The sequence below is a fragment of the Macaca nemestrina genome, chromosome 7 (genome assembly GCF_043159975.1).
Source record: "Macaca nemestrina isolate mMacNem1 chromosome 7, mMacNem.hap1, whole genome shotgun sequence".
Taxonomy (NCBI): domain Eukaryota; kingdom Metazoa; phylum Chordata; class Mammalia; order Primates; family Cercopithecidae; genus Macaca; species Macaca nemestrina.
In genome coordinates, this window is record NC_092131.1 from 27109859 (window position 1) to 27134441 (window position 24583).

A 24583-nucleotide genomic window follows, 5' to 3' on the forward strand; every position below is an offset into this window, starting at 1 on the left:
TTGATCAGGGTTACTAAAATCTATGATGAAAGGAATTAGCACTGGGTGGGCTGTCATAAAACTACTCATAAACTTCTAGGAAGAAACTTTCTTAGTGCTTTGCTTACATTTCTGCTTTTTGTTGTGTATAAAATGTTGCTACTATTAATATATATTATGTATAATTAATATATATTAATATATAGAGATAGTATTAAAAATTATATATAAATATAAAATTAAATATATATAAATTCTCTAGTAATTGGTAAAGTCAAGGAAATAAAATGTAAGTTAGTTAGGAGTTTATGATTAAATGTGCTTATGTTGCTAAATTTAGGCCTACAGTCTTGAAAACAGCTGTCATTTAGTTCTATGTCATGCTTTGTTTTGATTGTGTCTAATGTTCACATGTATTTAATGTATCTATTGCCAGGTTGTAGTTGCTCTGGTGATAATGCTAAATTTTGCACCTTTTTCATAATAATATTCTATTGTATGAAATTATGAAGTTAGCCAGAAGATTGCATTAATGTATTTTATATTTCCATAGCTTCATTTAAGAAATAGTGGTGAAAATTTTGATATGTTGAAAATGTCAGCTGGGCATGGTAGCCCATGCCTTTAATCCTAGCACTTTGGGAGGCTGAGGTGGGTGGATCACTTGAGGTTAGGAGTTCGAGACCAGCCTGGCCAATGTGGTGAAGCCCTGTCTCTGCTAAAAATACAAAAATTAGCTGGGTGTGGTGGCGAACACCTGTAATCCCAGCTATTCAGGTGGCTGAGGCAGGAAAATCACTTGAAGCCGGGGGGCAGAGGTTGCATTGAGCTGAGATTGTGCCACTGCATTCCAGCCTGGGCGAGAGAGCAAGACTCCATCTCAAAAAATTAAAAAAATAAATAAAAAAATGAATAAATGCTGCTTCACAGATTCTATTTATTATATTTCAGGTGCATGTGTTATCACACGTTCATATAAGTAGAGCATTCACTTTAGAACAGAGCTTGAAGAGTTAATGATTTTATTTGAATATTGCTATGTATTGAGCATCTGCTATGTGGCAGGCATTGTGCTGGATGTTGAGGATAGGACAGAGATAAGATACAGGTTTATTGTTGGCTAACACATAGTGGATTTTTAAAAATAAAATCTCTTTCAGTTGTTAAAACTATATAGTCAAGTCCTGACAATGGGTGCTAATGCAGAGAAAACATGGTCTCTATAGCCTAAAATGGCATATAATCTTAAATACACACACACACACACACACACACACACACTCTTATATATGTAGTTTATATGCTTTCTAATCTTTAATATTTATTTTTCATATACATGACTGCTATGTACTTTAGGTCAATTTAGCTTTTTGTGTTGATCCATTTATAGTTAGCTATGAATCAAAATTATGTTGTATTGAGCCAGCTTCAGATAGGGACATTCTCTTTGAGAGGTAGTATAGCTATAATGATTATGGGCAAAACTTTGAATTCTTTTCTATCTGTGTGGCTTTAGGCAAGTTATTTAAAACTCAAAGCCTCAGTTTTATCATCATTTAAATGGGCATAATAATACCTTTATTGGGATTAAGTGTGAGAATGTATGTAAAGTGCTTGGCATGGCATCTGGTATCTAATAAGATATCAGTTAATGGTAGCTGCCATTATTTTGTTATTGTTATGTTTCCAAATATATGCTGACTACTGGTTCAATCAAGCAGTCAACTAATTGGTGTATATGGAATGACTGCCTGCAGTCAGCCTAATGATGTGTTAGTAATTAAAATACTGTGCCTATGATTTCCCTAATCATAAAGCCGCAGAACTTTGCTGATTGGAAGTTTAGAACCAGACTATGTTGAATCATTTGAAACAGAGGAGGCACACATGTGAAAAGAGCTGGCAGGTTCATCAGCAAGTGATATTGAAGGCACATGTGTTAAGCAAACCAAACAGGTGGGCACTTTTATAATTATGCTTGATATTTGAAGAGACAAATTACACCTTGGTCGTATTTCCATCTCCAAGACCATGCATAGAGCCTGACACATAGTAGGTAATTTATAAGTAAATTATGGACAAAGAGGTATGTGTGTACACACACACACACACACACACACATATGTATATATGTAAAGAAATATGGATACACATACACACATGTATAAGGTGGCCAGTCTGGGGCAGATAAAAGCAAGAAAACAAAATAAAAATATGTTTTCAATGAGGGAAAACCCAATGACTAGTAGCCTGAAGATTACAACGTAAGCAATGCCATGAATTTGATAAATGAGGCCCTATGGGTTGAAGGGACAGCTCTGCTACAATCAAAAGGGGCAGGCGAGGGTTGGGGGGTGGCTTTCTAATTTGCTTAACAAAGTGATATTTTTACATGCCTATCCCCAATGTCAATGTGTGATGTTACTGAGGCTACCAATACCCACAACCTTTTTTTAAAGCCTTGCTATTATTTTGACTGTGTGGTTTTAGATTGTGTTTCTTGTCATGTAATTATTACCTGGTAAGCTAAGAAATATTGAAACTGCATCAAAATTCATATAAATCATTAGCACCAATGGTAACATTAATCAGTGGTAGAACACTGCCATTGCTAAATATCCACAGAATAACTGACTTTAGCATATTTTCCTCATGTATTCAGTGGTGATATGTGGTATTAAAATGCATTTTTTTTCCAACATCTGATTTTGCTTTGTCAAATGTTATTTTTCAGTTTTACAGGACAAAAGAGAACATGTGTTATGCAAACCACAGATTTTTATGTATTCACTTGGTACTTTATTACGAGCTTCTAACTGGGGCAAAAAAGCTACCCTGAAATATTATAGAAAGAATACCCTCCCATCCATAGTATCATTAATTTACTGTTCCTTTTGTTTACATTTTACAGTGAAATATTTGATTCTTTTGTTTCAGAAGAATCTTACTGATATTAATCTTGTGATTTTCATGACATTTACCTGTTTATTCTATCAGAAATATATTTTTATTAGTTTCACTGGAATCTGCAAATCAACAAGTGTTACTGCATAATTGCATCATTTTTGCTCAGCCAGTCAGCATTTAAGTTTACATAATGAATTTTTTAAATGCCTGATCTATATAGATCTGCACCTGATGTAATTAAAAGAAAATTCGTATGCAAATAGTTATGAGTTTATAAATGACATCAGCTATCTTCGTAAAGTCAGGTAGTTTGGTAGTAGATATATTAAAAGAAAGATTGATTTTAATTTTGAACATGTTTGTATATTTTTAAAATAGCTGATACTGAAAATTGACATTATTTTATAAATTATTCTTTTTATACTACATATGTTTTCTTCATCCTTATGTTTTATAAATTTGGCTGTTTTATCAAAGAATATGCACAATATTTTGTGCAGATATATTTATATATAATGAGAAAAATTTATATACAATGAGAAAAAAAGAAAATGATAGCAATATTATGATGTTGTTTTTCTAAGTCTAAGATAAACATCATAAAGACATTTATTTTCCAGTATTAGTGAAGGAATAATTTAATTTTACTGATTATCAGGGGAACCCCACCCCCGATATTCAATGTGGGTTCTTTTCTATTTCCCTAAGTGTCAGTTGGTCTGAGAAATAAAGGGAAAGAGTACAAGAGAGAGAAATTTTAAAGCTGGGTGTCTGGGGGAGACGTCACATGTTGGCAGTTTCCGTGATGTAAAACCAGCAAGTTTTTATTAGCGATATTCAAAAGGGAGGGAGTGCATGAATAGGGTGTGGGTCACAGAAATCACATACTTCAAGGTAATAAAATATCACAAAGCAAATGGAGGCAGGGCAAGATCACAGGACCACAAGACGGGGTGAAATTAAAATTGCTAACGAAGTTTTGGGCATGCATTGTCATTGATAACATCTTATCAGGAGACAGGGTTTAAGAGCAGACAACCGATCTGACCAAAATTTATTAGGCGAGAATTTCCTCATCCCAATAAGCCTGGGAGCGCTACGGGAGACTGGGGCTTATTTTATCCCTTTGTCTTCAACCATAAAAGACAGCCACCCCCAAAGCGGCCATTTTAGAGGCCTACCCTCAGAGGCTTATTCCCTTTCTCAGGGATGTTTCTTGCTGAGAAAAAGAATTCAGCGATATTTCTCCTATTTGCTTTTGAAGGATGAGAAATATGGCTCTGTTCCATCTGACTCACCGGCAGTCAGAGTTTAAGGTTATCTCCCTTGTTCCCTGAACATTGCTGTTATCCTGTTCTTTTTTTCAAGGTGCCCAGATTTCATATTGTTCAAGCACACATGCTCTACAAACAATTTGTGTAGTTAACGCAATCATCACAGGGTCCTGAGGCGCCATACATCCTCCTCATCTTATGAAGATGACGGGATTAAGAGATTAAAGACAAGACAGGCATAGGAAATCACAAGGGTATCGATTGGGGAAGTGATAAGTGTCCATGAAATCTCCACAATTTATGTTCAGAGATTGCAGTAAAGACAGGCGTAATAAATTATAAAAGTATTAATTTGGGGAACTAATAAATGTCCATGAAGTCTTCACAATTTATGTTCTTCTGCTATGACTTCAGCCAGTCCCTCTATTTGCGGTCCCTGACTTCCCAAAACAACTGATGGTTTTCATTTTATATATACAAGAATCTGAGAAATTATAGGTATAGAGAATATCTTCTACTTGGATATTCTTGGCAGAATTATGAGAATATGCTTCTTGTTACTAGGTACCCAAACCTGGAGGAAGTCTGAGATACCTGCCACCCTCATTTTACTTTTCTCTTTTAATCCACCCATAATCACCTCCGTACATGGAGCTTCCTCTGTTACAAAAGATACTGTCTTATGCCTTTAGTTAGTTAGCCTTGACAATGTTGCGAGATTCTTCATGAGTTTTTCAGGTTTTCTGCCCCTGAAAAATCTTTGCATTAGCTTTTGTTTAACAAGCTTTTTCTCAGAGTTTACACAGTAGCATTGAACTACTGAGGCAAAGCTGTTAATGAGAGGAGAGAGTTCCCTGACCCCCCTTGCAGGACATGTGACAGGGGTGTGGCTTGTCTGTTGGGCTGCCATGCGCACTGAAACCTCTTAACGGGAGGCGGAGCCCACAGACAGGCAGGTGCAGGAGTTGGGGCAAGTACCTCTGGGATCCAGCCCCACAGCAGCATCCAGGGGTGGGTGTCTGTGACTCCTGAGACCCTAGAAGGCAGGTGTCACAGTGCACTCTTTTAGCCCTGCCATCTGCAGATGACTTAAGTGTTAAACAGCTCAGTGCTCTCTTGGTACCCAGGTTCTGTCTGGCATACAGGAAGACTCAATTCACGCATGGACTTGAAGGAGGAATGCAGGGTTTTATTGAGTGGTGGAGGTGGCTGTCAGCAGGATGCATGGGGAGCTGGAAGGGGGATGAGGTGGGAAGATGATCTTCCCCTGGAATTTGACCATCCAGCAGCCGATCTCCTCTCCAGTCGTCCCTGTTGTAACTCCTCTCCATGTTCAGACGCTCCTTCTCTTTTGTCTGTCACACCATTCTTCTGCCCTTCTGTTCATCTTCTTTTCGCTCGTGGAGCCAGGGGTTTGGGGTTTATATGGGTACCAGATAGAGGGATGGGTGGGCCAAAAGGCAACTTTTGGGCACCAAAACAGGAATTTTTGTTCTCATTTAGGGCCATGGGTTTCCAGCCTAGAGGGTGTGGCCTTTTCTAGGCGGCTGCCCTCTTCTACCCTGTATTTCCTTGTGTACTGTCCATATCAGTAATTCCCAAAAACATTTGGTATCAGTGTTAAAGTTTATAAGAATTTTAAACAGAAGGTCAGCTTAAACATGATCTTAAACAGAAGGTCAGCTCCCAATACCTTGTTTTATAGATGAGGATCTGGCCCAAAGAGTTAACTGACTTACCCAAGAGCTCCCAGCTATCCTTGGGTAGAAATGGAAATAGGACTCAGGGTTACCAGTCCCATTCTTTCCATTGATCAGAATCAGTAAGAACTGTTTCTGGCCAATGTTAATTGGAGACACTCAGCTATCTCATTTAATACTTATTTCAATAGCTATGTTTAGTTCTCTTTAGAGGACCTTATTTTCTGCTGTTAATTCTTTCAGAAGATGAGAAAAACTTCAATGAAACAATTAAGAGATACTTTAGGACCACAAATTATGAGACATCTAAGGCTATAGCAATTTGTAGGAACTTGTGTTGAATAGATCAGGATGCATAGAAATGCATTTTTGTTCCTTCCCATGAAAAGGTTTATTTAAGTCATCTATAAAGTGACACCTAGTCACATTTTAAAGCTATCATTATGTTGGATAAAAACACTTGAAATCATTTTCTTATACAACATATGAATCTTTTAAAAAATGTTAATTATAATTCACATTTGCAAGCATACTTATGGTGCCCATTTTTACAGATGGTAGAAACAGAAGTTGAGAGAATATAGTGACTTATTCAACACTGCATAGAAACATGGTAGAAACAGGATATAAGCGTACCATCCTTGTATTCTTCTCCTTTATTTATTGCCAGCAAAATGACTCTCATTTGTGTCTTTTCATTGAACTCTTAGCATTAAATTTAAATTTAGGGTTATTGCATTCAACAAATTACCATATTCTCTTTTATTTTTTAGTCTGACAAATTTTGGAATATGAGTCATCAATGATTTTGTTAGAAAAATCTAATTAAAACCTGAACTTTCCACATAAAAGATATCTGTGAGAGGAAAAAGTGAATCAGTGTTTTTAAACTTTGTGTTTCAGTTCTAATTTAACCATCTGTTTAGGATTGCTATTTTTTGATGATGGGGAAAAATATATATAATTGTCAGATGTCTGTTCTATGAAGTATTCACTACTTTGCAAAGTCACATTGTCACATTTTTGGCTAAGAGGTATTTGTTGGTAGCAGACAGAATTTTCTGACTTCGGATTTTTCTAGAGAAATCAGAAAAATAGAAGCAAATTAGCTGTTGACTCCTAGCATTTACTTTAATGTTTACACTTTAGGCCATTTTTAGGCAGATTGTGGTCTTTTTTTTTTTTTTTTTTTGGTACTACAGCTATTTTAAGTTGTGTGAGTAGAATAAAGTTCTAGTTACCACACATTAATTTAGAAGCAAATTTAAACCAGATACTCTAAGTAAACACTAACTAGGATGTTATGAGTAATTTCCTGTTAGATTCCCATCTTCTTAATAAAAACAATAATAAAAATAATAAAATGGTTGAAGGCAAATGATACATTTGTAGGAGTTTTCATTTAAAGTATGTTTAATTGAATCACATGTAGCCATTAAGCTCAGAGTAGTCCTTGACTTTTCCAGAGAATAGGCTGAAATAACAGAGTGCTTCCCATTTATGAAACATAATGTCAGATGTTAAGAAAACAGTTTGGAATGCAGAAATGAAGTGAATATACAATGGGAAGGGAGAGGATGCATTTATATGTGCAGCTGTGGCAAAAAGAAGGGAAAAAAATAAAGGTGGATAGAAGTACTTCCAGTTTCTACTTTCTGAATTAAAACACAGCTATGATGAAGCCATTTTGAAATTATTCAATGGGCAATGACTTTACTACCAACTATTTACAATCAAAGAGGTTGATTTTAAGTGAATTCCAGGAGTAAAGTCAAAGTTTACCAATTGTACCCACCCCTGACTTGGACTTGATTGAGAGGCCTGCCATTAAATCCTTAACTCACTGTGGGGTTGATAACTACAAGGTTCTAGAGGAGAAAGCAAACATGTTCTGCACTTTCCATTAAAATACTTTACTATTAGCTTGATTTCATTTACTTCCAAAAAGTTGTGAGTGATCCCCGTAGGCTAAATAATGGTGTATACCATTGGTTGAGGTGTAAAAAGCCAATGGAATAGGCAACATGAAAGTTCTGTATCACATCTGTTTCAGTGCTTTGCTTGCAGTTCAGCAGTCTTAGCTGGCCTTTGTTGATCCTAAAAGGGAATATAAAGCGAATGTCTGGGTTTGTTTTCATTGAGTTTTTCTTTAATCAGCATTTAAATTGGTTATTGACTCAATTCATTTTGTTGTTTAATGTTGAATGAGCAATATTCAATGAATTTTAGAAAAAATACCTAGGAGGTGCTTGTTATATACAGGTTATTTTGTTTGGACATTCATTTCAAAGTTTACAAAATATTCTTTCATAAGAATAAATGCAAGCTTCAGTATCCTTTAAGAAAAAAAAAAAAGAGGAGAGGAAGAAATCTTGGTGGTTATTAAAGATACTGTAACCTTATAAACATTTCTCTTAAGATGAATGATAATTTTTTTCTTTTGAAAATTAAACAATGTTCATTCCAAGTGCATAATTTGAAACTCTAGTTGTTTGTTCCCTTGTCCATATTTCATTTCAGAAATAGAAATGCATCAAAAGTGGCTGATTTTAAAATTATGGATGTTATTTCTATTTCCAGGCATTTGTCTTGAGAGAAATATGTAATAAGAATAAAACTTAATGAATGCATAAAGTATCATTTAGAAGGTATTTGTTATTTCAACTTTGAATATTAATTTCTAGGAGTGTATCCAATACATATCCTAACACGTTTTGATTATGCTGTTAATCATCTTTGTATTGCTCAATACTTTCCTAGAAAAAGATACTGAAAAGCCTGAGGCAGAATAATTTCTTTAAATATGGTTAAAAGTTTGAATTAGAATTTCCAATTTTTTGATTCTGGTTAATGGAAACAAACCTTTGTAAGCCTGCCTAAGACCAGGTTATAGATTGGAAAGTCCTTCACACCCAAATTTTAACCTGCTTCAAATCTTAAAGCCAGTGTTTCAATATGCCATCCCTTTTTTCTATTAGCTCTATTGTTTTACTAAGGCTCTTGCATACTCTTAACACGCTATTAATCATAACTTCTTCCCCTCTTTTGGAGGAAATAGTATAAAACAATCCTCTGCTTATCAGAGGAGAAGGAAGAGAGTGTATCTAACCCACAAAATGGTAGCATTTTTGTTTTAGAAACCAATCTTGGAGTAGAAATCACCGTGTTCCTTTGCTTGTTAAATACATGTAAGAACCAGCTCATTCTCTCACACATGGACCCATATTTAGTTCATCAGCCAATCTTACTGACTGTACTTTAAAATTGATTCTGCATCTGAATACTTCTTACCACTTCCAGGGTTCTCATTATTGTGCTATCATCTTGTCTTGATAGTTACAATAGCCTGATACTGACAAGATGATTGTCCTCAATGAATTAAATAATTAACTGTGGCAACAAAAGAAAACTAACTTATTGTAGCACAAGAAGTTATTTGAGTTCAGAGATTACATTTTTTGAACACTGTGATTTTAAAAAATTGTTGTATTGTTGGTTGTATGCTTGACACATTTAATATGCTCAAAAAATGCTTGTCAGTGAGTAAAACATAAAAGCTTATTTATGTTTCAGCAAGATTAATCAAATGACTGCTATGTGAGACAGTCTCATAGGGGCCAGGATATTTAAATAAAGAAGAATAAGATCTTCACATTAGAGGTACTCACAGTCTGATGAGGAGAGGCATAGAAGACACGTAGAGTAGTGAGTGGCAGAGCAGACATTTTTAAAAGAGGTTATAGATTGCAAAGCCTTTCATACCCAAGTATTAACCTGCATCAGTCATACAGCCAGTGATTCCATTTGCCATTCCTTTTTTCTATTAGCTCTATTGTTTTACTAAGGCTCTCGCATGCTCTTAATGCACTATTAATCATGACTTCTTATGGTAGCACAGAGAAGGGGCACCTAATATTCCTGTGCAAGAACTCAGGTAATCTTTCATTGTTACAACAACAGTGTGGGTGAGGAAGGAGGGGTGTGTTAGACTTTTATAATGAGTTAGGAATTCACCTTCCTTTTCCTGTATATTCCTGAGGAGAGTTGGTTTCCCAGAGGGCAAATGATATATGTAGGGTAAATCCATGGAGATTTTTCAAACTCATCTGAACTCTTGATTTTAGAGTTATTTTTGCTTTGCCTTGTTTATTTTTTGATATCAGTCTCGATATTTCATATATAGACACATTTTGAGTTTAAGGAGCTCTCCATAGGTAAAAATGTAATTGTAAGAAATAAGCTTGAAAAAAGTGATTGTGTGACCAGTACTTGATGTGTTATTTTTTCTTATTTTGGCCATTTTGTAAGACAGTTGAAACTGCTGTGTGGTAATTTTCCAGCTTAAATTATTTCCAAGTTTCCTATAGTATCCATTGCAGATATCTTCTTTTTTAGTTGCCCTTGTAGTTTCTGCCCTGGTTGATATTTCATGCCGTATCCTAACTTCTTTGCAGCTGAGTCAACTGATGGTGTAAGAATGTGAACCTTCCTTAGAGAGTCAGATAAATGGCTTCCAGACAGATCCAATTTTTGTTCAGGATAGTTTCATAATTTCTCTTGTAATGCTAGTGTCCTGGATTTAAAGCTTAGACATAACAGTTATCTTGAGTTATGAAAATATTCTTCCTCAAAACTCTTTAAGGGATGTGTGCGTGTTGGTAGTTTCAACAAGCTGTATTTCCAGTAACTTTGCTTAAATTGCATTAGTTTTTATTTCAACCTTTAATATTATTTGATTTCTCTCTTTCTCTACCTTTTATCCTCTCTCCCCCTACCCTTTGTTGATGTATGTAAAGATGGCCCTTGGGACTGAAATATTGCCACACTTGTTGACTCAAGTTAGTTTTCAGTGAAGGAAAACTATTACCTTTGTAAATTAATGATTTATTTAGTCACGTCAGTGTACTTTATTTAACGTAATATTCTGTTTAAGGTGTTTGATGAACCGTTTTTACTTCGTGTAATAGCCATATTGTAAATAAAGTGGCATTTCTGGAACTCTTAAGACATTGAAGGAATCTCATAACCTTTTACCAAAGAGCTACTATTTTGGACATGCTCTTGTGTTATTGAAACTTTTATATTTCTGATAAGATCTGTCTCCTTATAATCTTTAAAGCCTCTAGGAAAGTGAATGCACTGAGTTGTAACGAGCATGCTGAAACATAAATCTATAATTACAACAGCATTTCTTATCTTTTGAATTATAGGACAGTTTATCAAACCAGTCAACAGAGTGTGTGTGTGTGTTTATCAGGAGATTGTCAGCAGTTTTATTTTATGTTTTCTTTATACTTAAGTGTCAACAATATGAGACTTTCTTGTCCTAAAATAGAAGCTTCATAAAACCTTTCCTGTCTTGATGATGGAAGTATACCTTGTTCAGTGCGTGATTAGCACACTTTTGAAAATTGGACTAAAGCAGATTTTCTGTGTACACAGGTACTTCCTCAGCGCAGATGGATAGCCCTTTGAAAAGTTTGGGATATTATGCACGTTCAGTGTGCTTTTGATTTTGTGGTCTATTCTGAATATGTCAGTATGTCATATATTTTCATTTATAATAAGGCTCATTCAGAATTTAATTTTTGATTTCTCCTTTCTCCCTTAGGTCATTAGTCCTCACATAACCTGCTGAAAACTTTTCTGAATTTTTCACATTGCTTTTCTAAATTCTCTTGTTAAGGCCTTGACCTTTCTGGCATTTTAAGAGAGAATACTAGTCAGGGGATCAGGTTATGGGCTTGTATTTAATAAGTTCTTTCACTTTAGTCAAGTTATGTAGTCTGTCTGAGCTTTGGTTATCTAAAATGTAAAATTAGGGGTTGGTTTATTCTCTGAGGTTCTTTCTCAAACTCAGCCATTATCTAGGATATCTTTCTTCTTGGATCTCATAGACTGCTGTAGTCGGCTTTATTTGTCGTCCTCGCTACCCTCCAAAAGAAGTTAACCTACATTCCCTGGCTCCAGGCATCTGTGTCCATTCACCCTGAATCATTGAAGTTAGATTGTGTCTTCCATATTTCTAATCATTCTCGAAAATACCACATTCTGCCTCTGGTTTTCTAGAAATTTGGTAGCCTTTTGTTAATCTTGTAGAATCAGGGGATATTGACCCCTCTGAATTGACTAGAAGACCAGGGAATAGCCTTAATAGTGCCTAAATGTTATCATCTTCCCTTTCTTATTTGAATGCCTCTAAATCTAACAGGATGCTTGGATTAACTTCGGCCAATTTCCAGCCCCAACCTTCCCCCAGAATTAGCTGTGTTTGCTTAGTCAGCACATCTGTTTCTAAAAGATGAAACTGGGAGAAAGCGCTAATTCATTGGGTACCATAATTAGTGTTCAAATAAATATGCCCAAACCAGACGAATGGGGCAAAAGTAATGACATTTCGTGCAAGTATTTGTTGACTCTATGAGAGCAGGAGCTTACCTGTCTGTGTCATTTACTCTATCTCCACACTTGATCTTAGCCAAAAGGCTGAGAAGCAATCACTTACTCCATCTCTAGTGGACACGAGCATGTCTTTTTTTTTTTTTTTTTTGAGACAGAGTCTTGCTCTGTCACCCAGGCTGGATTGCAGTGGCGCGATCTCAGCTCACTGCAAGCTCCGTAAGTTCAGTCTCTTTAGAAAACATAGGAAGTTTCATTATCCACTACACTGTCCTTTGTGGGACAGTTGTATGCTATGTCCAAGCTCTCTTTGTAGTAAAAGTTGTAGGACTACAGCTTTTGGGGTCACACCATTCTCCTGCCTCAGCCTCCCGAGTAGGTGGGACTACAGCCACCACGCCCGACTAATTTTTTGTATTTTTAGTAGAGACGGGGTTTCACTGTGTTAGCCAGGGTGGTCTCAATCTCCTAACCTTGCGATCTGCCCGCCTCGGCCTCCCAAAGTGCTGGGATTACAGGCATGAGCCACCGTGCCCGGCTGAGAATGTCTTGTCTGGAGTAGGACTTATGTAAGTATTTGTTGGATGAGGGAATGAATGAATGAACGAACAAATGAATGAATGAAATTATAACTGCTGAAGTATGGTATGGAAGAGCTTACTTAACTCTTGGATTTAGGGTATTGGAGTACATGCAGACAATGGAGACCACTATGCATCTGAAACCTAATCAAATAAAAAACGGGAAAAGAGCAGAAATCTTAACCTGGAAGTTTAGAAGCCTTAGTGGGGGAGGAGGATCTGTTTCTTTACTTTAATTGTTGCATATAGCTTGGACACTGATGGAGAAAGTTTACAGCTTTGTCAGGTACTCTGTTCCTGGACACTTGTGTTCATTTAGTGGTTGGATGACTCAACTGTCAAAAATGCCAAAAAAGGGAACCCTGAAGGAGCAAGTAGTTGAATTTACTGATCTTTAAGATCCATGTGAGCTCATAGTCCTACAGCTTTTACTTCAAAGGGAGCTTGGACATAGCATACAACTGTCCCACAGAGGATAGTGAAGTGGATAATGAAATTTTCTATGTTTTCTAAAGAGACTGAACTTACAGAGGTTTTTCTGACAATATCAACATTCTCAGGAATATCAAAAGATTGAAATAGTTTTGTCTTCTTATTAATAAGAGACCAGTAATGGAGACCACAGAAAAGTAGTAGTGGATAAAAGAGAGTTGGCTTTGAGGGAAGTGAGAAAAGAAAGATCAGTTATAACATTATTCTGAATTGCTTAAAATATGGGCAGTCTTCTAATACCCTGATAGGGTATTTATTTTCTTTATTACTTTCAGACTGTGAAAATACTGCACCATCAGGAGGCCCTACGTATGTGTGGGGAGAAACCTCCTAGCGCACCTCAGTAGCCTCCAAGGTTATAAGCTGTGCATGGTAATTGATGAAATCATCTTTAACGTATTGAATTTGAGTCTTCAAAAAATGTTTAAATCATTTATTCAGCAAAGTGGAGGAGTTTAAAGATGATTACAAGCATGCTTTGTGGACCCCTGAAGTTAGCAGTTTATTTGGGGAGATAGGTGCACAAGCAAATAATTATATTACAATTTGAAAAAAATTAAAAATTATGATATACCTAATATACTAGGGGAATGATTTGCTTTGGGAGTTCAGGAAGAAAGGACGCAGCATCTTAAAGGATAAATTTTGAAGGATAAGAAGGTATAGGTAGTAGATACATAGGAACAGTAGGGAGGCAAATATCACCTAGAGACTTAGTAATAATGTTGCTTTCTAATGAGTCAATGATACAATTATCAAATACTCTTCAGAGCTGGGATGTTAATTTTTCAGAAAATTCCTAGATGCGAGCAAGACTTGGGAAAATATTAATAAATCTGAAGAAATGATGTATTAATATCAATTGGTAGGGAGAGTTTGGACAGAAACTCAATGTAGAAAAACAAGAAAGTTAGGGAGATGCATCTCAGTACCCTCATGCAAACACTACCTAGAAGAATGGAGATCCTGTTACTGTGGTTTGTAAATTCCTGATGTGTGGTGAACATGCTGGACTTCCATTAGCAGGATGCCATTTAAACATTGTTTCATAAAACAAACTCCCCTTGCTCTAATTTCCTATTCATTAACCTATAGTCTGATTATAGTTTGCCTTCCCATCTAGATCTGTCTGTAGGGAGAACAGGTACTGGTTATGCTGACATGGACATTCCGATTCATATGGTAGTTATGGTTCTCATCGTAAATGAATGTCGTTTAGTGGCTTTCTAGTTCATACACATTAATCTCTTGTGAGCTTAATGTTACTCTGCTGCTGAAAGTACCACTCTTGAGTACCAAAAAGAAATTCCAGTTCCTAGTTTTAAAAAGCTGAGATCCAGACCAGGATGATGGACTAAGATGAACTCCTCGAGATAAATGTCTCTTGGCTACTAGCCCCATTTTGAAGTAGCACAACTTCAAGCAGGGTTGTACAAGTCAGATGTGGTCCGGGGAGACATATGTAGGTGGATTTAAGATGCTGTAAGTAATCAAATTCCGAGAGGGTGGAAAGGAGGAAGGTGAGGCAAGAGAGAAGTGCAGAAGATAGATTATGAAAGGGTCTGTCCTTTCTGGCAGAGGATGTTTCATTTGTTTTTAAAGTAAGTTGAATTGAAAGGAAATATCATGTATGTTTCTTTTAGTAAAATATCGTTCTAGCTTAAATGATTAATTCTTAATGAGTGGATCTCCTTGTTATTTTTTTTTTCAATTCATGTTGGGTTTGTTGCTCACATAATTTTCCTGGTTTTGTTGTATTTAGTAGGCCAGTTGAAGATGATTAGGTTACAGTGTGATGACTGAAGGTGTTATAGTTAGCCATCATGGATTTGGTCCAGCATTTAGACATATAGTTCTAGTGATTTTGTTATTTTATTACAAGCCCTATGATTTGCAATTTCTCTAGTAATGTAACTGTATAATCATAATGATTTAGAATTGTTTTTGCCTAGAGTGGGTCCCCAAGTCCTTGTAATCTCTTAAAGGGCTCCTTAGAAACCCCTTTTCATTAAGTATACAATGACAAGATGAAAAGTACCTTCATCTTTCTCTTATCAAATTTTCATGACTCAGAAGCATTTATGTGGTATAATTGCATTTGAAAACTTAGAATTTTTCTGAAACTATATTTTGATGAGATAAAGGTGGTAACACTTATTTTTTTCCTCAATTGAAGAAACTAGCATCATATTTAGCAGTTTATATTTTCTGGTGTTTTACTAATGTTCAGTGAAAGCTTGAAGTCAGTGTCTGATACCAGTTTTTACTCTCGTTCATTAGTGAGAATATGTTATTAAAATGGGAAAAGGTTCTTTTTTCACTTATTTTTTTCTTTCGGTTAGGGAATTATAATTTTGTTTGCCAAATATCTGCTCACCAGTTCCCAAACTGCCCTACGTTGGAACTCTACAATTTTACCTCAGTTAATGAGTAGATTAAAGTGTTTTATTTTGGTAAAGTAAGGGGACTGATGGAATCAGATTTCTTTTCTAATCCACTGCTAGTTGGTTGAACAGATATTATAAGTATTTCTTGCCTCCACTTAATAGTAATCACGTTGTTTAATTTCTTGTCAATGCCTTAGGAAAAACATATAAGCATTGAAGAAGAGCACTTAAGGAGGACCGAAGAGGCCAGATTGCAGCTCAAGGATCAACTTCTTTGCTTGGAGACTGAACAGGAATCCATTCTTGGTGTGATAGGAAAGGAAATTGATGCAGCCTGTAAAACATTCTCCAAGGACTCAATGGAGAAATTAAAAGTAATTATGAATTCTCATTGTGCCTTATATTTTCAGTTAGTTTCCTAATATATAATTATAGTAGGATTTTAATGTATGGTAGTCAGATTATTATTATGTAATAAAATTCTATAAAACAAAATAACATTTTGCATTTTTTAGAACAAGGCACTGGATCTGTTGCACAGTTGTGGTGAGAGAATGAATGGTGTTCTTTCATTGAATTGCCGTGTCCCACTCTGTTAAAAAAAAAAAAAAAGAAAAAAGCCTTATAAGAGAGGTATCTCTTGGATTCAAGAGGCCTGGAATTTGAGTTTTCACTATCACAGGCTATTTTTGTTGTTGTTAGTATATTACCAGCTAACATTTATTGAGTTCTCTAGTATAGGTACTGTATGTAGTATGCATGGTGCTTTAGTGTCTCCATTATCCTCTGAAACAACCCTATCTTTTAGTTACTCTGATTAAACCCACTTAAGAGAAAAGGAGGTTTGGACGGTTTAAGTAACTTGCCCTTGGCTGTACATCTGGTTAAATGCTAAACTAGGACTTCAAACCTATGGAGTCTAACGCTGGAACCTAAATTAATAACCACTATGTTATCTGCCTTCCCTATTTAAACCAACTATATTTAATGTAGTTTTTCTATTTTAACAAATGGAATACTGCTACCCAATTTAGAGTCATAGTAAAATGATAAATAAAAACAGAAGTGATCATGGATGCTCTGAATTTCTTGCAGGTAAGCACTTCTGTCAACTGTAGGTTATGCTGCCATTTTACATACAGAGAGCATTACGTTGCTTTGATATGTGTAACCATAATACGTTACAGTTTAGCATCATTTACCCCTCTATTTACTGCGTTGGGTGATATGATGGCACTCACATTTTGATATTATGCTGAAATGATTTTTACTTTTCAGAAGTTTCTACTATTGATTTTGACATTTGTCTTTTTCCTCCTCTAGAATGACCTTCCTTTCTCATACTACTATGTTCCCCTCTTTTTTCGTACTCTTTCTGCCTTTTCTTCTATCTTAAATTGTGTTTAAAAGAAAATATAACTGTTATTCTCTTGCAGTCAAGTCGTTTATAGAATTTGTCTTTAATGGAAATATTTTAACTAATAGAATTTGGTAGAGTTGATGGAATTTTTACAATGTGTATTCCCATTTACAGTTTTTATTTAAGTTCAAGTATTAGTTTGAAAGGACTATGAGTCTAATATGAGAAATAATTGGCTTTAGGGGGAAAACTAACTCTTTTAGAGCTATTGTAGGGCCTGTGATAATTCTGACTTATTTTTTTTCCTGTCTAATGCTGCTTTTAAATTTAAGACTTGTCATATTTGCATTTATTTAATGAATATGGAGCCTTGAAGATCATAGTTTTTATCTCAAAGAAGTATATATTAGCAATGGAATATGTATTCTGTATTTAAATATTTGTAACAGGATGGTTTGTTTTCAATCATGTGGGAAGGTAAAATGGAAACATTTGGATCATGTTGTAAGATATATATATATACACACACACACATATATGCACACACATACATGTGTATATATGCACACTTTTTTATGGGCAATTGCAGGCAAATACATGATCTGCAGATAGCAGATTGCTTAAATATTTTATTTCTTTATGAGTCACAAATTATCCTTCCAAAATATTCCAAAAAGTATCCAATTTAGGCTTTCAGACATGGAGTGACTGTGGTAGTTTACACTTCTTCCCCTAGAGAAAGACGAATTTAATCCAAGTCTTGGGTGGAAAATAAATCTAAAAGAAAGGAAATTTTATTAATTTTTTAAGAGTCTACATTTTTTTCATTGTGGGCCTCTTTTCATTAGTAACTTCTGTTTTATTGCTATAAACCTGTGAAAAAAATGAGTGCTCAAGAACATAGCACTCAAGAAACATACTCAAGAAACCACCCAGGGGTGTGGTAAAGATAAAATTTATTCTTTGCTTTATAGTTTATAGTTCTGACAGAGTGTGGAATAAGTATGTAAAATGTTTTCAAAAAAGAAATAATTCCATTTAGTCATTTATTGATTCCTGAAATATTGCTGATGAGATTTTCAGCCATTGTATGTAAACAGTAGCAGTGCTATGGAATAGATTAGAACATAGATATGTAATAAATGAGTTTGAGAAAAGTCCTGGGAATGTTGATGTTATTTTTAGTTACATTTTTCTTTTTCAAGTCTTTGTACTTGTTACTTATTTATTTGTTACTTATTCCACTTTAGTTAATGTATGTGTTTGACAATGAAGGACAGACGTACACTACAATTATAAAACAATTATGAAAGTGTCTGAATTAAAGATATATCATTCTCACAGGCCAGTTTTTGATAATTCAAGAGCTCAGGTAAATAGATTAGTTCTGCACTGCACTTATTTTAGTCTCTCTCTTTCCATAACACTTGGTCTGAGTATTAATTCAGTTTTAGAGCATGATGATGATGGGCTTTGGATCAAGACAGGTATAGGTTCACATTGGAAGTCGTTGCAAATTTCTAATATATGACCTTGGATAAGTTCTGTAAGCTCTTTCCTCTCTAAGAGTTCATGTCCCCAGTTATAAGTTGGTTCATTGAGAAGATAAAGTAAGATAAGATATAGAAGGTGCATATTATAGGGTCAAATATCTTGTACTTAGTAGATACTCAATGTTACCTATCATTATTTTGTATTGCCTTTTTTGGTAATATGTTCACAAATACATATGGCTTCTCTTTCTTTATGTTTGTAATGACAAATGCCTGTTATAGTGCTTTTTTCATAGTAGACCTTAGACCTTGAAGCCTATTTATTGATAGTGACATCTTGATATCCAGTAACAGGGGTTTATTGTGTTCTCTGTGCCAGACACTCTGCTGACACCATTTGTTAAATAGTTAAGGCTATCTTCTTCTTCTTTTTCTTTTTTTTTTTTTTTTGAGACAAAGTCTTGCTCTTGTCCCCCGAGACTGGAGTGCAATGGCGCGATCTCTGCTCACTGCAACCTCCGTGTCGTGGGTTCAAGCAATTTTCCTGCCTCAGCCTTCTGAGTAGCTGGGATTACAGGCATGTGCCACCACGCCCAGCTAATTTTTGTATTTTTAGTAGAGACAGGGTTTCACCATGTTGACCAGGCTGATCTTGAACTCCTGACCTCAGGTGATCCACCAGCCTTGGCCTCCCAAAGTGCTGGAATTACAGGCGTGAACTACCACACCCGCCCAGTTAAGGCTATCTTCTTAAACATGAAGCTATAGATATTTCTGTAAAGCAAATAATAAAATGTGAACATTACTTGTACTTATTGTATCCAATTATCTTTTACTTTGATATTAAACATTAATATTTTTATTAGGCCACAGAAGATTTAATTGACATGTATGACATTCATAAATGAGAAAGAAAATAATAAAAGTGTATTCTAATCAATGACAAATGGATGTTTGCAAATATTCAGCAATGTAGTAGAGAATTGGAAGAGGAAGAATATACTGTGAACTCGAGTGATTAGGGAAAATTTCCTTGAAAAGGCAGGGAGGATATGAGATTGGGTGAGATTTAGATAGAAAGGTGGATGAGAGAAAATTGGATATAGGAATACAATATTCATGTATGTGGTACGTGGTAGGCACTTAGTATGCTTTCAGCATTTGTCTAAATGAGTTAACTAATGATATTCCTGACAAAGAAGCAATGTTCACACAGCTCAGGAGGTATGGAGGTATTTGAGAATAGCAATAGACTTCTCTTTGTAGAGGGATAAGGTATTTTTAAACAGGCAAATTTGAGAAAGAGGTCTTCAAAAATATTATTTGTAGCACGGAGTTCAACAAAAGTACAAATTGAGAAAAAACTTTTGTATTTACAATTATAAAATCATTGCCAACTTTGAATACAGTTTAGTAATATGACAAAACCAGATGCAAGGGATTTTATAAATGAGTTGGCATGAAGGAAGTCAAAGCAGCTAGTATAGGTGAACTATTATTGTAGAATTTTGTTATTATTTTGAAATACAAAGCAATGTTTGCTTGAAGTCGTGTTGATGAGTTTGTGTCTATTGACAATCATTGATAAGTCAAAATGGCCCTTTTAGTATTAAATTAGGGTTAAATTTAGTATTAAATTAAGGATAAATGAGAGAAAGGATTGTTTCCATGTAATCACATATAACCCTCTTTGAAATACATTATGCAGAACAAGGCTGAAGAAAGGAAACAAACAAAAATGAAGTAACCTGACTTTAATTGAAACTGTTTGCCATATGGAGCTCCATAGAATCAGCCTCCACAGATCCTAGCAATGATAGCACTTGATAGTTGATTTTTCCATAACAATATTTATTGCCAATACATAAATAAATGAATACATACATAAAGCGGCATGTAAATGAATGCTGGTTTGGAACTGGTTGAGTATTTGGGGCAAACATTTTTCTTTTCAAATCCTTAAATTGGGGGACTATACTTTTGGATGCTGTGGTGAAGAATTTCATTTATATATTTATGTCAGAGAAAAATGTATTTCTGATAGACTCTTTTCTCTTTTGTAGGTTTTTTCATCTGGTCCTGATATACATTATGACCCACATCGCTGGTTAGCAGAAAGCAAGGTAATTGATCTTTGAATCCTAAAGTTATTGTAATATTTATGATCTTTAAGCCATCCTATTTGGTTTAGCCATTTATTTTGTCATGTAACTGAACATGTGAAGCTATAATACTTAATTGCAGGGGAAGAAATCCCTCCAGTCCGTTTAGGGAATCTCTATGTTTTTTTATTTTAACATTTAAAAGTTAAATATGTAGGCCTAGAATGAGAGAATAAAGGAAAGCAAAACTGTTGAAATATTAAGAACCAGATTATAGATATATGTGAACATTGACAAGGGAACACAGAAGAAGGAAGAACTAATTCTGTTGTTTGTGCTGGGAAAAAGGTAGGGTATGATGCTACCAGCATGTCATAGACAGCTCCTGGAAAAAAGCTATATTTAAACTTGGCCTTACAAAAATATGGAGTTCTCAAGTTAGTTCGTTATGGATAGAACAATGACATGAAGATGAGAATATTTGAGTAACCACAGATAATGCCCTGAGATTGGTGAGTAAGACATGGGTGGGAGGTGATGGAAAGATGAGGTTTACCTTTGAAGGTCAACTATACATTAGGGAAGCCTCCTAAAACAAAGCATTCTTAACAAGAAAATGAAAGTATAGTGATTGAACATTGAACTTTAACAATGAACCTGTGCATTTCTAGCCATTTTTGATAGAAACAAATACAAATTTATATTTATGCCACTTGAATTAGGGAATTTAGAATGTTTTGCTGCCTCAGAATGTTTTGGCCAGAAACTTCTGTTGTGCATTAATATTGCATTTCTCCGTTTTCTTTTTCTCAACTTCACAATTCTGACAACAAGAGGAATGTACTTAGAATTTTCTTCCAAGTTAAAGTCTTTATCATTTCTGAACAGAAAGCTTTCACTGCTGTAGTTCAGTTAAATTATGAGAGTCAGAGATGACTCTTAATCATAGCTCTTTAATTTGGGAGCTAGTGAGCAGTTTTCCCTTATCTTTTAATGGGATTGAACTTCTGATCAGCCCAGTTCTAATACTGCATGAGACAACAGTTCCTTCTACAGTGTAAACGGGTTGTGATAAAAAATACCACACTGACCAACTGACTAAGGGGGAATTGAATCTATTTACTAGAAAGATGGCTTAAGTTATTGATGGGCTACAATACTGTAATTCCCATGAACTACGACTGGACAGCTCTATAAGTATTGAAGATAAGATCTAAGTCAGAGGACAAAATACTATATGGAAAGCAGAATTGCTCTTCAGATAGTCCATTCTGACATCTTGCAGTGTTAGTAGGACCTCTGAGGGCATTCAGTAATTGTTTTCATAAATCTGCCAAGTGAATTTGTTCTGTTAGTATTAATTCTAGAAAACAAGGATTGGGTGGGGTTTGCATCACAATTGCTTTGTTGGCAGTGGTGGCATAATAAAAGTATGAAGTCCAATTGAGAGTTGGACTATACTTACAGGTAAAATAGCTAATGAATGGTAATAAGAAATTACAGGAAGGAAGAGGGTTGAGATGGTCTGTATTAGTCAGGGTTCTCTAGAGGGATGGAACTAATGGAATAGATCTCTTTATAAAGGGGAGTTTATTCAGTATTTACTCACACGATCACAAGGTCCCACAATAGGCCATCTGCAGGCTGAGGAGCAAGGACAGCCAGTCCAAGTTACAAAACTGAAAAACTTGGAGTCCAGTGTTCAAGGGCAGGAAGCATCCAGCACGGGAGAAAAATGTAGGCTGGGAGACTGGACCAGTCTCTCTTTTCATATTTTTCTGCCTGCTTATATTTTAGCCATGCTGGTAGCTGATTAGATTGTGCCCACTCAGATTAGGGTGGGTCTGCCTTTCCCAGCCCATCCACTCAAATGTTAATCTCCTTTGGCAACACCCTCACAGACACACCCAGGCTCAATACTTTGTATCCTTCAGTCTAATCAATTTGGCACTCAGTATTAACCATCACATGGTCATTAAGGAATGCCAGGTAAGCAGTTTCCATAGATTAGGGGTACGTTTTTGTAATAAGTTCTAACAAGGTATGGTAAGGCCATGTTTTCTTCAGCTTAATGGAATTTACTGAGAAACTACTATGTCTCAGAGGCTGTTACATGCTGTGGGCATAAAAAAATGAACAAGGCACAGTGACTTACGCCTGTAATTCCAGCACTTTGGGAGGCCAAGGTGAGGGAATCATGAGGTCAGGAGATTGAGACCATCCTAGCTTACACGGGGAACCCCTGTCTCTACTAAAAATACGAAAAATTAGCTGGCCATGGTGGCATGCGTCTGCGGTCCCAGCTACTCGGGAGGCTGAGGCAGGTGAATTGCTTGAACCCGGGAGGCAGAGGTTGCAGTGAGCCAAGATCGCGCCACTGCACTCTGGCCTGGGCGACAGAGCGAGACTTCATCTCAGAAAAAAACCAAGACGTTGTCTTGGTCTTTAGAAAAGACAGACATATATGCAGATAATTTCAGTCTTATAAGTAAGAGCTGTAATAGAAGTATGCAGAAGCTACCACAGAGGCTGATGTCCCAGATGAATATTGAAACCATCCAGGTAAAGAGCAAAGAGTAACCATGCAAAGAACAAAGTTCTAGGAAAGGCACAAAACAGAAGCAATTTGATGAATGCAAAGAAAGCTCAAATGATTTGGCAATAGTAAAATATGAACATATGACATGGAGAATGGCAGGGGATGGGGCTCCAGAGGGATTAGGATTAGGTTCATCCAGTAGAGCATTATTTGCCATTTTGAGGATCCTGGATTCAGATCTACATTGCATGGAGAATCACAAAGGAGTTTTGAACAGGATAGAGTATCATTGCTTATATTTGTATTTTGGTAGTGAAGTAAAAGGTAGATTAGAGTTGGTAAGATTTGAGGTAGAGAGACCAGTTAAGAAGCTTAGAGTGAGAGTCTGAATTAAGAAAATTGTTCAGACATTCAGAGGAAAGGACAGACTGGAGTGATTTTGTTGACAGCATACCCGTGATGAGAGATGTTGTATTCTAGGGTGATAGAGAAAGAAATTTCCAGGATTTTCTAGCCGAAGTAGAAGACTCCAGTCAGGGGTTAGTATCTGAATAAATGAACAGGTAGTCTCCCAGACAGGCAAATTCGTGGCAGTATTGAAAGAGTTTCTACCAGGGAGACTGATAGTCAGAAATTTCTAGTTGGACAGGAAGGCCCCAAGAGAAGCAAGGACAAAGACACAGATCACAGTTTTTGTTCACATCATGGCAAGAAGTGAGAAGTACTAAAGATATTCACATGGAGATGGTAGGGACAGCATGTCATATCTAGCACGGGCCAGCACTCTCAAGATGGATTCACCTACTAGAGAGAATCACTGTTGAGTCCACGTTACATTATTGTTTTGTGACAGAGAATAAAGAAAAGCTGGTATTAGCTGTGCTTCCACATCAGGCAGGATCCTGAGTGCATTGGTGTTCATATAAGAACACATTTAATTCCTGGATCCAGTATTTATTCCCTTAAGAAACAAAAAGGTGAATTTATATACTTTTTTGATGGTGTAAAGCTATACTTTTTCTTCTTGGCCTTTGCCCCATTGTATTGAAATTCCCCATTTGCTTCTGTTTCTTTAGTCTGTAAATGTGACTAGGGAAGATCTGTGCTTATCCTGTTCCTTACTACATCTTTAGCACTTATCACAATGCCTGGCTAAATGTTCAATAAATATTTTTTAAAAGAGTAATTATATTGGGCATGCTACATTTTCCCAGTTGAGGCACTTCCTCAACTTAAATATTATAGAAAAATAAATAACAAGCACATGAGATTTCAGTGAATATATTAATTCCTCAGTACTGGTGTTATTTGATCATAGCTATAAACTTGGAGATTAGATGGGTAAGAAATACACTTCCAATTTTAGGGAG

The 24583-nt window shown here is 35.8% G+C and overlaps 1 protein-coding gene across 14 annotated transcripts in view; it reads left to right on the forward strand.

The window, feature by feature from the left end:
* The window catches only part of LOC105467643 (centrosomal protein 128), a 458395-nt gene that overhangs the window by 160367 nt on the left and 273445 nt on the right, over nt 1–24583 (forward strand). For all 14 annotated transcript variants that reach the window (XM_071099786.1, XM_071099789.1, XM_071099780.1 and 11 more), the window contains 2 exons: nt 15917–16093; nt 20636–20695. In XM_071099786.1, coding sequence (XP_070955887.1) covers nt 15917–16093; nt 20636–20695 — 237 coding nt within the window. The remainder of the gene's footprint in view (nt 1–15916; nt 16094–20635; nt 20696–24583) is intronic.